Here is a 12,748-nt window from a genome sequence, read left to right as displayed (position 1 = left end):
TCCTACCAAAATGATTGAACAATATGATAATAGGGTGAAAACAACATGATAATAAGGGTGAAAATAAGGATAGAGAAAATGACTCTTGAGAGTAATTAACTTTTGCGTTTGTATTTATTTGGTTCTTTTTTTTTTTGTATTCAATATACCATCAAACTTGTTGTTGGTGTTTACCATAGCCCTTTTGACCGGCTTTTGACCTGTGATAGCCGGTCAAAGCGTTATGGTGAACACAAACAACAAGTTCGATGGTATATTGAGTACAAAAAAAAAAGGAAAGGGACCAAATGAGAACAAACGCAATAGTTGGTTACCCTCAGTATATTGAGGTATATTGAGGGTAACCAACTGTTGCGTTTGTTCTCATTTGGTCTCTTTTTTTTTGTACTCAATATACCATCGAACTTGTTGTTTGTGTTCATCATAACCCTTTGACCGGCTATCACGGGTCAAAAACCGGTCAAAAGGGCTATGATAAACACCAACAACAAGTTTGATGGTATATTGAATACAAAAAAAAGAAAATGGACCAAATGAATACAAACGCAAAAGTTAATTACCCTCAAGAGTCATTTTCCCATAAGGATATTATGGATATCCAAATATGAAATAACATAGCTCACATAAAAAGTGAGGATGCAAGTTGAAGAGTTCTCTTTTGTCCTTCAGTGGAAATTTCATATGGACATTACAACGTTGGAAAATCATAATATTTCGCATATCATCTGGCATGTTCGTGGTCAAATTCATTTTGTTTCCCTATGTTGAAATCAGAATATGACTGAACACCAAGAATCCAAGAAGTGTAAACTAAGATCCAATCTTCAAAAGTTATAGTTTACCTCCTAATGAAGTTGGTAACCAGGTGAAATATTCAACCCACTAAACTTTGCACCAACCACTGTATCCAAGAAGAAAAAGTTTTCCAATTGTAACAAAATTACCATTTTATCCCTAATACATATATTCATAATTTTGTTTGTTTACAAGGTAGTTGGACTGTTGGCATTTCTAGGGTATAATTGTTGGGTTTTCAAACCAACCCAACAAATAAAAAAAAGGTATATAAACAAAACAAAATAAAATGTTGCTAAGTATACCTAAAAGATAGTATAGCTAAAGTCAGAGGTCGAATATTTTGGGACACAAAACAATTGTTATACACCTATAACCTATTTGCATAAGATGTAAAGCCTAGAGACTTAAAATAAAAAATAACAATAAGAGTGACGATAATTTTTAATTATTTAAAAAGAATACTAAAGTTATCATAAAATAAAGTAAACTAAGACTAGGTTTTTCTTTTTTGAAGAAATTTGATTTTGAGAGAATTCATGTTCCACGTTATATTCAACAACATGCAATTAATTAAAGTCGAGGATTAGATAGTTTTGTACCTAAGTTGATATTAACAATATTATTATGCTCTAATATCATTTTTACTTGTCAAAATAAGCTTTTTAACTATATCTAACTTTAAGCTTTTAGAATAATCCAAATAAGTTCTTAGAATGTATTGAGAAGTTGCATTAAATTCAATACAAACATTCCCAATAATATTCAATATTTATCATCAAATCATAAACAAATATGTGATTTTATGTTTACATCCAATTAACTTCGATTTTTTAATCAATTTTTTGTTACTTGTATTAATTCATAAAACAATTACGAATTTTATAAATAAAATAATTTTACTATCAATCAAACCAATTCACGTTGCTATTCATTAAAAAATATAAACTTAAACACTTTATTAAACCAACATATAAATCATTAGATTAAAAACAAATCATCAAAATATATGTTAACCTTTTAGTAATTTTCGTTAATTTTATATGTTATTTTTTATATCATGATTTAATAAATTTCATCAATATATTATATATCATGATAACAATTTATCTCAATTTGTAGTTTTTAAAATGTAGATAATAAATTAATAAAAGTTTAATTTAATACTTTTTATTCTTATTTATTTATATTTTATGATTATAATGTCTATAAAATAAATAGATGGATAACTTTTTCACATGACAAAAATGCTTTTAAAACCAATTATAACTCAAAACAAAATCTTAAAAATTGGTATTCACTTTTATATTAAATCTTATTAACCAAATACATTACATATTTGAAATGCATTTTTAGCTTTAAATCAGTTCAAATGCAAATCTATTTACACATTGCAAATACTACCAAAAATCTTACAATCCAAACACCCTTATATTCTTTTGTAATCAATCTTCTTGAAGGAAGTAACGTACCCCTTGGCGCGGGTCAAGGGACACCCGAACACCTCCCAACAAGACACCTTGGCGACCGTTAGTTTGACCAAGATATCTTTTAGCTGGCAAACGACCAAGCTTCATGCCCACGGGCGTCTATGCCATCTGCACAAGTCACTACTGTCCAACAAACACTATGACCTTACAACAAAAGGCAACAGATCCAGACAATAAAGGTGATGCTAGTAGCATTACCACCTCAACCAATCACAAGCTTTGAGATGGTGAAGAGCACGATCATCCAATCAATGCATCTGATCCTTGTTGGATCTAACGTCTTTGTCTATCGATATAGACCAACTGTGAGACGTAACTAAGGTCTCCCTTGTCAACCGGAAAAACTAAGCTCTCTATGTCTCATACTCCCACTACACCATTTCTCTCAAGTCGCTAACTTGACTGTAAAAGCGTTTTCTGGGAACTCGTCCCATAAAATGGTTGACATATTCATTTCAGTTGTAACTTTCCAGATCACTGTGGTAACAGCAGTCGAGAGGACCTTCCAAAGATTTAGTCACATCAATATATATATATATATATATATATATATATAGAGAGAGAGAGAGAGAGAGAGAGAGATTTTATTTAATTAATTTATCACTACATTATTATAATACGAACAATTTAAAATATTTTTATATTATTATTTTCAATACACAAAACTTTATATAAATCATAATATGTCGTTGAGAACATATAATTTTTATCTACAAAACGAATGTTAGTTCTTATCGCAATCTCTCACATAAAATGAGATGCATTTAATGTTTTTATTATTAGAATATAAGTGTTTTTATATCATTATAAAATATTTTTTTCCTACATCTTCTCTTTAAAAGAAGGCATTAAAACAATATTATAATCTTTACTTTATCGTAAATATATCACATGATTATATCTATATCTATATATAATTATAAAGAAAACATTTTTTCTTTCACCACATTCATTTGAAATTCCCATATATTTTTCCTTTCACCACATTCATTTGAAACTCCCATGACTTTTCAATTTCTTTCTAATAATGATTATAATTTTGTTAATAAGGTTAAATAAATATTAAACCTAAAGTTTAATCATATATAAACTAAATTCCAATATTAAAAGAATATCTTTACTTTTACTAATAAAATTTTGTTTTTTAACTTTAAACGTATAATATATAATTTATTTGTTTTAATATATTGTTGTATGTAAACCATTATCATTTTAAAGCTACAACTTTTGAACAATTTGTATAAAATACTTAAATTATTAATTTAAATGTAACATTACAGGACAACTTATATAAATTTTAGTTTAAATTAAACAACCCAATGAATATATTTTAAATAGTTAAAAGTGATAAAATATAAAATATTATTATAAATTGTTAATAATGTTAAATTAATGCAAAAAGTAAATTTTAATCATAAATTAACTAAACTACAATATTAATATCATATTTTATTTCTATTTATAAAATTATGACTTTACCTGTTTAAAATATTATAGTTAACTTATTAGTTTAAATATGTTGCTGTATGTGATCAATTGTCTTTTTAAAGTCACAACCTTTGTATAATTTATGATGTTATGCAAAAAGTTAAATTATCAATTTCATTATAACGTTAAACGGTTAACTTAAATCAAAATTTCAGTTAAACTTGAAAAAAATCGAGAGATTATTTTATAAATAGTTAAAAATTATAAATGATATGTTAAACCTAAACTGTAATCCTAAATTAACAAAAAAATCATGAAACTATTTTATATAATCATTAAGAATTTTCAAATAAGTAGCTTAAATATAACCTACAATAAGAAAAGTGAAAAGTAATATTATATAAAAATTATAAAGTTATCTTTAAAAACAAAAACAATTTTTGTTGTTTTAAATAATTACAGTAAAAAAAACTAACAATACTCATCAAATAAATTTAAAAAAAGTTCAATTTCTGAAACCAAATTAAAATAATTAAGAGTTCCCGAATACGTTATTTAAAATAACTTACAATAGCAATAGTTAAAGGTAACATTATATACAAAAATTATATTGTTACCTTTAAAAAGAAAACAATGTTTGATGTTTTAAATAATTACAATGATAGAAATTTAAATCTTAAGCGAACAAATTTTTTAAAATTAATTAATCATAACAAAAACTATAAATATCATTAAACTATATATTATATTTAATTTTATTCATTAGTAACCCGTAAGCAGAGATCATTGAGCTAATTAGGATTACAATATTTTAAAAGATGTCTACATTATCATATAAATCAAAACAAACAATGTTTATACCAATTTATAATAAGATTTATTATATAAAAGCTAACAACGTCGTCATTGATATATTTAAAAAATATATATTTGTAAAGATTTCAAATATATTATTGTACACTGCGCAACGCGCGGGTATCCGCCTAGTTTATTATATAAAATATCGTTAGCTTAAAAATTAAATTAAATATTTTCTTTTGTCATTGCCATTGAAAAAAATATGTTTCTATAATTCAATTGTAATTTTTGTTTATATTATACTTTAGGAAGATAAAACTTTATATATTAAACAACTTTGTACAAATAATTATTTTTTATTTCGATTATATTTGAACTAATATCTAAATTTATTGATCCGTTGTTAATTTAAACTTTTTACTCATGACTATTTTAAATGTATATCTAAATTCATTGATCCGTTGTTAATTTAAACTTTTTACTCATGATTGTTTTAAGTGTATGGTTATATTCTTTCACGACACAAAGGAATACACCTAATATATATAAGATAATATTTAAAAGGAAAATCTTTAGAAATGGTCTTTGTTATTTCCAAAAGAATCCGGTTTCTATCTTTAATTTTTTTTTGTATCAAAGATGGCCCTTGTGATTTAAAAACCTTTAATAGATCGTCTTTTATCTCTAACTTTGTCAATTTTCTTCTATTAAGTCTGAACATGTGCAAGGCATGTGAGGACAAAATCATCTTTTACATACCACATGGACCATTTATGAATTTTTGGGGGTAAAGACTAAAGACTATTCAAGATCATTCAAAATTGATTATTTGTTATTTGGAATCAAATAAATACACAAACAACACTATATGGATGTCTGAAATCCGCATATAGTTGGATAATCACTTTTACAAGATAGGTTATTAAGATTCACCCAGATCGAAAAACAAGAATTCATCAAATCAACCACCAAAACACGCTTCTTTAAGCCCATAATCTTGATAAAATCTAACGTATCATCAAGATGTTGCAGCCATGGTTATTACTCGAAGCTCATAAACATATAACTACCCAAATACAATCACTTATACCAACTCGAAGGCAAATAAGCATGAGCATAATAACCAGTCTTCCAATGATTCAAACCCACAACTTCCTTCACTGCCCAAAACGAAACAATCATCGCACTAACCATGGCTGCTCTCTGTATCATTGAATCTTTTATCCTAACAATAACTCGAGTTATGAAAGGGAACAACAACCCTACAGTCATGAATAAAAATCCAACACACAAACCTTCAACACCAAACTGCATCCCAACACCCTTATAGAAGAAAATCAACTTATTTGAATCCTTTCTATCCATAACAAACAAAGGCACTTTGCGAATCAATATGAACATAGAACCCGAAACACTAAAGAAGTAAACAAAAATAATTCCAAACATCCAAATCCTCTTGTAATGAAAAGGAGTCTCACTTGCTAATATTTTCTTGGTCATGAATGACATCAATATCAGGAACCCCCCCCCCCCCCCCCCAAATTAGAAACCCCAATTGTGATTTGAAAAACATTGGGGGTCTGTGGATTTGGCCGATTGGTAATCCAATTTTGGATTCGAGAAAACCCGCCATTGATTTGGCTAAACTGGAGGACTCTGAGACGTCTGAGGGGATTGAATCAGATTTTAAATCGTCAGCATCAGGAGGAACGATGCGAATGTTAGGTAACGCATGTATACCAAATCGGAGGAAGTCTTTTTCAGATTCACTGAATTCGAGATCGCAGAAGAAGATTTTGGAAAAATTTGAGGAGTTTTGGTTGTTGATGGAGAAGGATTTGGCAATCAGGGGATATTCAGATTTGATAGTTTTGAGATTTAGTTCTGGTTTATCGTGGAGTTGGATAGCATCGAAGAAGATGATCAAGTAGAAAGATCTGGGGTCGGCATTGAAGATTCTGTAGAGAATAGTTTCGTTGAGGTGAATGATACCGGAAGGGAATTGTGATTGTAGGGAGTGGAGGTCGGAGACTATATTGGCGGCAACGGCGGATGAGGAATAAGGCGTATAGAGGAAGATATATGTGATTGTTAGTAGTAGGTTTAGAATCTGAATTGGTTTTGTATAAATCACCATTTCAAGATGAAGAAAGCTTTCTTGGGTTTCGTTGTGAAGATTAAGAAAACACCAGTTGACTTGCATGGTCGCTATGGTATGTATGTAAAAGACGATTTTTCCCCTCGTATCTTGCATATGTTTAGACTTAACAAAAAAATAAAAAAAAATGACGAAGTTAGTTAAAAGTTAAGTTTTTAAACCACAACGACCATCCTCGAATACAAAAAAAAAAAAAATGAAGATTAAGGTCCAAACTTGATTTTTATGGAGAGTAAATTACACGAATAGTCCCTATGGTTTAGGGTAATTTGCGCGTTTGGTCCCTAATTTATTTTTTTAACTCGGAAAGTCCCTATTGTTTGTTTTTGTTATGCGCTTGGTCCCTACTGTTTGTTTTTGTTACACGTTTGGTCCATATCTTAACTAAAGAAACTATTATTTAAATAGGAAAAAATGATGGGTATGTAAGGTAAGGTGATGGGGTGGGGTTGTGGTGTATTTATTTAATTAAAAAAAAATTAAGGGCAAAATAGTGTTTTTAGGTAAGACAGAGACCAAACGCGTAACAAAAACAAATTGTAAGGACTTTCAGAGTTAAAAAAATAAGTTAGAGACCAAACGTGCAAATTACCCTTTCATTCATGTAATTTACTCTTTTGTGAAAGCAACAAGGATTATTTTTGACCATTTTCCTTTTGCAAATTACTCTTTTATGGAAGCAACAAGGATTATTTTTGACGATTTTCCTTTTTAAAACAAATAATATTGATCGGCGGCACCAGCGGCCAACGTCCAACTGTCCTCGTCAGAAGAACCTTACGACGTCGTATTTAGGTTTTCTGACTGAGCGGGCAAGTATAGTGTGTAACGCACACCGCGCAAAATCGTCGATCGTCCTCTACGCCAAATTAACAACACGAAACCCTACAATCTCCATTTTTTGCGACCGTATATATCAAATACACATACTGAAGGAACCCAGAAGTATTTTATTCTTATGTGTGTGTATTTGTGTTTGCGAATCGAACCGATTTCTATAATAATCGGTAGATATGGAAGAGGATAGTGATTTGGAGCACGTTACGGGAAGTCCGACAGCTGGAGAGAGTGGATTTGTTCATGTAGAGTCGATTAATTCGGCTTCAATGGATGGTAGCGCAATTATTCAGGTAATTTTAGTCTTTACTAATTGTAGACAATTTTATTTCAGCTGTTCACAACTGAATAGCAATCCCTCCTTAAGCTGCGCAAATGACTTATTATGAGCATTGTTCTCCCTCCTATCCAGAAACAAAAAAACAAGACAGGGATATTCTGGTTGAAATAGAAACCATATTGACTTTTGATGTCCACTTGAACAGTTCTACTCGAATTCAGAAAATTTATCAGAATCATTTGACAAACGATGAAACTTCCCATAGGTTTACTAGTGAGAAACTCTTGATCTTGAATTTGTAAGACCATGCATATCATTTAAAAAAGTATGAAATTTGACTTCAAAAGTCAATATTATATCTCTCTATGTTTGGGAACGGAGGAGTCCTTGGTATAGTTATGCAATTCAGTACTAATAATTATCGTGAAGCTTTAGGTGATCTATAAATTGTCATTAAGTTTGATAATTTCACACTATTGGTTTGTTGGCAAGTTATTTTAGTAGTTTAAATGATGCATAATTGACTCAGTACATTGAACTTATTATCAAACTACAATTTAATCTTCTTGCGCAGGATGATGGGGTAGTGGTAACAAGAGTAGATGCTGTACAAGATGAGTCAAGTGATTTAAGAATGACTGATGATGGGGGCAATGAAGAGTTTGTAGATTGTCCAGATGACTTACTTTCCTATGATGGAAGGACTGATTTTGATGAAAGTCAGGAAGCAGAAGAAGTAGTTTCTGAAGATCATCAACATAGTTTATTTGACAGTGAACATCAAATCTTGCCACACCATTATCAGGTTGTAATGTGACTAATGTCTACTACCTTTTACTCTGTAGAAGTCTTTTTGACTTGCATTGACTAACTAAGCTTTTCTTGCAGGAAGAAAGACAGCAGTTGATGACAGAATTGACTAATCTCCGCCATAAGCTGAAGATTCTTATCAAGAAACATCCATTGATTGATGGAAAAGATGGTGCTCTGTTTACTTATGAACTTGCAGCAGCAGCAGCAGTGGGTGATGACAAGTCTTTGTGGCCTCTGCATGAGATGATCTTTGACTGCTCTAGGTTTATTGAGCTTGCTTTAGGTGAACAATCACAGACTGAGCACACAGTCAGAGAACTCTATGCCACTATAGACACAAAAGATAAAGAAATCAATGATCTTAATGTAAAGATCTTTGAATACTCCTCTGTTGAGACCACAACAGATAGAATTTTATCTTCACTTGCACATGCCCTTGGTGTAGAAGAATCTGTGCATACATCTGTTAGTGATAAAATGTTACATCTTGAAAAAAGTATCTCCCTTTTAATTGGAAACCAAAATCACTTCCTTTCAGAAATTGAGATGCTTAACCAGTGTTTGACAGAGCTGAAAAGGAAAGAACTTGAGTTGACCCATAAAAGTAGTCATATAGAAGATGAATACAGGAAACTGATGGAACATTTTGAGAGAGGTAGAGAAGCCATTAAGATGTTGAATTCAGAGATTGGAAGGCTGAAAGGGGAAGTTGAAGTAGAGAAGACAAGGTATAGTAATACAAGAGAAAAGCTTAACCTGGCTGTGACCAAAGGGAAGTCTTTGGTTCAACAACGTGACTCATTGAAGCAAGCAGTTGTAGAAAAGACAAGTGAATTAGAGAAATGTTTACTTGAATTGCAAGAGAAGTCAAGTGCCCTGGAGGCTGCTGAGTTAAGAAAAAACGAGATGCTACAGTTTGAAACTTTAGCTAATTCACTGAAAGACCAATCTTTTAAGCTACAAGATGAAATTAACACAATGAAAGAGGCTGAAAGTGTGAAAATCGATCGCCTAACAGTATCACTGTTGATAGAAGCTCTGGAGAAGAAGTATCTTGAAGATGAGTTTGCAGATATGACACACAAGTTTGAAGATTTTGTCAAGAAAGAGAAGATGGATGGGTTGGAGCTGGATAAATGCTCGAGTAAGATAGCTGAGGTTTCTGAAGAACTTTGTGTGTTAAAGGATACGAATGGATGTCTGAAAATTGATCTTCAAAGATCCGAGGATAAAGTTGGTTTATTGAAGGAAAAGTTATCAATGGCAGTTAAAAAGGGTAAAGGTTTGGTTCAAGAGCGTGAGATAATGAAGAAGCAAATAGCTGAAAAGAATGCTCATATTGAGGCATTAAACCTTGAATTGAAAAATCAAGAAGATCAGATTAGTAAGTTGTCAAGTGATGTGGAACGGATAATAAAGCTGGAATCTGATCTCCTACATTCAAAAGAAGAAAGGGATCAAATTGAGCAATTCTTAGTTGAGAGCAATACCATATTACAACAGGTAATTGATGCAACTAATGCGATTGTTCTTCCAAATGATATAAACGATCCAGTTGAAAAGGTGAAGTTGTGTGCAGCATATGTAAATGAATGCCAGGTTTCAAAGGCACAAGTAGAACAGGAGTTGAGAGATGTAAAAAATGAAGCCCTGAAAACCACAAAATCCCTTGAAGATGCATTATCTATTTCAGAAAAAAACATGTCTCAGTTAAATGAAGAAAAGATAAAATTGGAAAATCTAAAAACTCGTATTGAAGAGGAATTACACAATGCAAAGGAGGAATCCTGCAGAACTATAAAGTCACTTGAGGATACAGTGTCTCAGTTACAGACACATATGTCTCAGTTTTCTCATGCAAATGAGACGACACAAAATAACATAAATTTATTAGAAAGTGAAATAAAGAAGCTGAAAGATGAAGCTGCATATCATGAGCATAAGTTCATGGATGCCTCTGAAACTATCAAAACATTAGAAGACACATTGCTGAAGGCCAACAACTCTGTTTCCAATCTTCTTGAAGAAAAGAAGAATGCTGAACAAGAAATTTCAAACCTCAGGGAAGAGTTGACATGCAAGACAGATGATTGGCCTTCTGAGCTCTCGAGCTTTCTTGAAAATCTTCAAATGTTATTGAAAGATGAAACTTTGTTGATCTTGTTCAAGCAAAGTAATGAGAAAAAGTTTGAAACCTTTATAAAAATGGACCATTATCTTAAAGATATGAAGGGTTATTTAGATTCAGAAGAGCTTCAAGATTATCCTGATATTGAGGTAACAAATTATATCCTCACAATATAAATATGGTTTTTGTTCAGCTCTTTATGAGACTTGTTTTTTGCAGGAAAGATTCCAGTTATCAACTCTTTTCAACAATGTTCTCAACACTGAGACAACTAATAGCAATGAAGCAGATGCTGCGAATATTAAATCATATGCAGGAAAGACTTTGGAAAAGTTAAATTTAAGAAACCAGATTCTCACTGATGAATTTATCCGGTTCTCTACATTCATTGATGAGCTAACTACATCCTTGTTAACAAAACTGGAGGCAATAAACAACATTATGCCGATTACACTTGAACACACAAAAACTTTGCAAAAAAATGTTGATGATTTGCAGATTGATAAACAAGTACAGGAGGAAAAAATGTTATTAATCTCCACCGAAATAAAAGAATTGCAGTCTGAATTAGAGAAAACCAGGTCAATATATGACAAAGTCAAAGAAGAAAATGACATGTTACAACACAGAGTTTCTAAGATGGAAACCGAGTTAGAAGCATCTCAAACCATGAGGGGCGAAATGGGCATTAAATTACAAGATTTCCAGGCAAAAGAAGATGAGTGGAATAGAAGAGAAGCAGAGTTATCTAAGCAACTAACTGAATTTGCCAAAGATCATGGTACAGTTTAATGAATATATGTATTTTAGATATGTTTCCATTTAATATAAACATCTTAACAATATTCAACTGTTTTTCAGAGGCTGAAAATAAAAAAGGTCCGACTGAAGCATCTCCATTAGCTCCACAGTCAGAGATATCAGAAGTTGAAGATCCAGTATGTATTTTTGCATTTATGAATCTTTCATGTTTTATTACCATCTTTTATTTATTTATATAAAGTAATTTTATATTCAGGTATCAATTGGGAAACGGAGCATGTCTTTGGTGAGAAGTTCACGTAGGGGATCAAATGACCATCTTGCCCTCAACATCGATCAAGAGTCTGACAATTTAATTGATAAACAAGAAACTGTTCAAGACAAAGGTATGATCCTAAAAAAATTCCGTTATTCATTTACTTAAAGTGTTGAAATGTGTTTGAAACTTTGGTGTTTTTAGGTCATATATTCAAGTCGTTGCATACATCTGGTCTTGTGCCAACACAAGGGAAGATGAAGATGGTTGCAGATAGGCTTGATGGAATGTGGTAAATAAATTACTTTTAACTAACTTAGTAAAAAAAAATGCAGTTAATTTGAAATGTGTTAGTTTTTGACTTTTTGTATGTGTATAGGGTTTCAGGTGGGGGTGCTTTGATGAGTAGGCCAAGGGCAAGGTTGGGTCTTATAGCTTATTGGGTTGTGTTGCATTTATGGCTTGTGACCACTCTTTTATGACCAGTAATAACGGAGATCAGCTTGTACATTGTACCATAGAGATATGTATATAACAAGATTCGACACAATCAACATTTACACATAAATGTTACAATTGGAATAAGATATATATATCCTTCATGTACAACATAACACATGAAGGACTTGAATAATGCAATAAACTAGTTGGAATATCCACGCTTTGCAGCTCTGTTTTAAATGATGAAACTTATAATATTTCAAAACGATGAAAATTTAAAAAGAAATGAAAGGTGTGTAATTTGTGAATAAGACCCAACAGTGCACCTTATACCGCACCAAGGGCGGCTCAACAAGTTTGGGGGCTCTAAGCGTGCAAAAAGTTTAGGGCCTTTTGGCTTTTACTAAGTATATGTTTAGAAAAATTTTAGGGATCTAACTTGTTCCAACCCCGGTTCTATAATAAAAACATAAAAGTGAAAAGTTGTCTTTTTTTTTTTTTTTTTTTTTTTTTTTCTATTTAACTGAAGTATGTGCACAAACAAACACATAAATCAATGAAC

The 12,748-nt window shown here is 31.3% G+C and overlaps 2 protein-coding genes across 2 annotated transcripts; one reads left to right on the top strand and one right to left on the bottom strand.

Moving 5' to 3' along the window:
• Positions 1-5,591: 5,591 nt before the first annotated feature.
• Positions 5,592-6,714, bottom strand: LOC145095176 (putative dolichyl-diphosphooligosaccharide--protein glycosyltransferase subunit 3B). Its single transcript, XM_079033103.1, has 2 exons — positions 6,083-6,714; positions 5,592-5,925 (listed from the first exon to the last, which is right to left on the bottom strand). The coding sequence occupies exons 1-2, from the start codon at positions 6,712-6,714 to the stop codon at positions 5,592-5,594; spliced, it is 966 nt and encodes a 321-aa protein (XP_078889229.1).
• A 663-nt stretch (positions 6,715-7,377) lies between these two features.
• LOC145092031 (trans-Golgi network-localized SYP41-interacting protein 1-like) lies at positions 7,378-12,400 on the top strand. The gene is made up of 8 exons (XM_079029904.1): positions 7,378-7,799; positions 8,361-8,591; positions 8,675-10,876; positions 10,947-11,508; positions 11,589-11,665; positions 11,746-11,875; positions 11,950-12,037; positions 12,125-12,400. Exons 1-8 carry the CDS (start codon positions 7,683-7,685, stop codon positions 12,225-12,227), a joined length of 3,510 nt encoding a protein of 1,169 aa, XP_078886030.1. The 5' UTR covers positions 7,378-7,682; the 3' UTR covers positions 12,228-12,400.
• The last annotated feature ends 348 nt before the right edge of the window (positions 12,401-12,748 follow it).

The sequence above is a fragment of the Lactuca serriola genome, chromosome 3 (assembly GCF_051521515.1).
Source record: "Lactuca serriola cultivar US96UC23 chromosome 3, Lser_US96UC23_V15, whole genome shotgun sequence".
NCBI classification, from domain to species: Eukaryota; Viridiplantae; Streptophyta; class Magnoliopsida; order Asterales; family Asteraceae; genus Lactuca; species Lactuca serriola.
The sequence above is the reverse complement of the archived record's forward strand: the minus strand, read 5'-3'. Positions and strand labels throughout refer to the sequence as shown.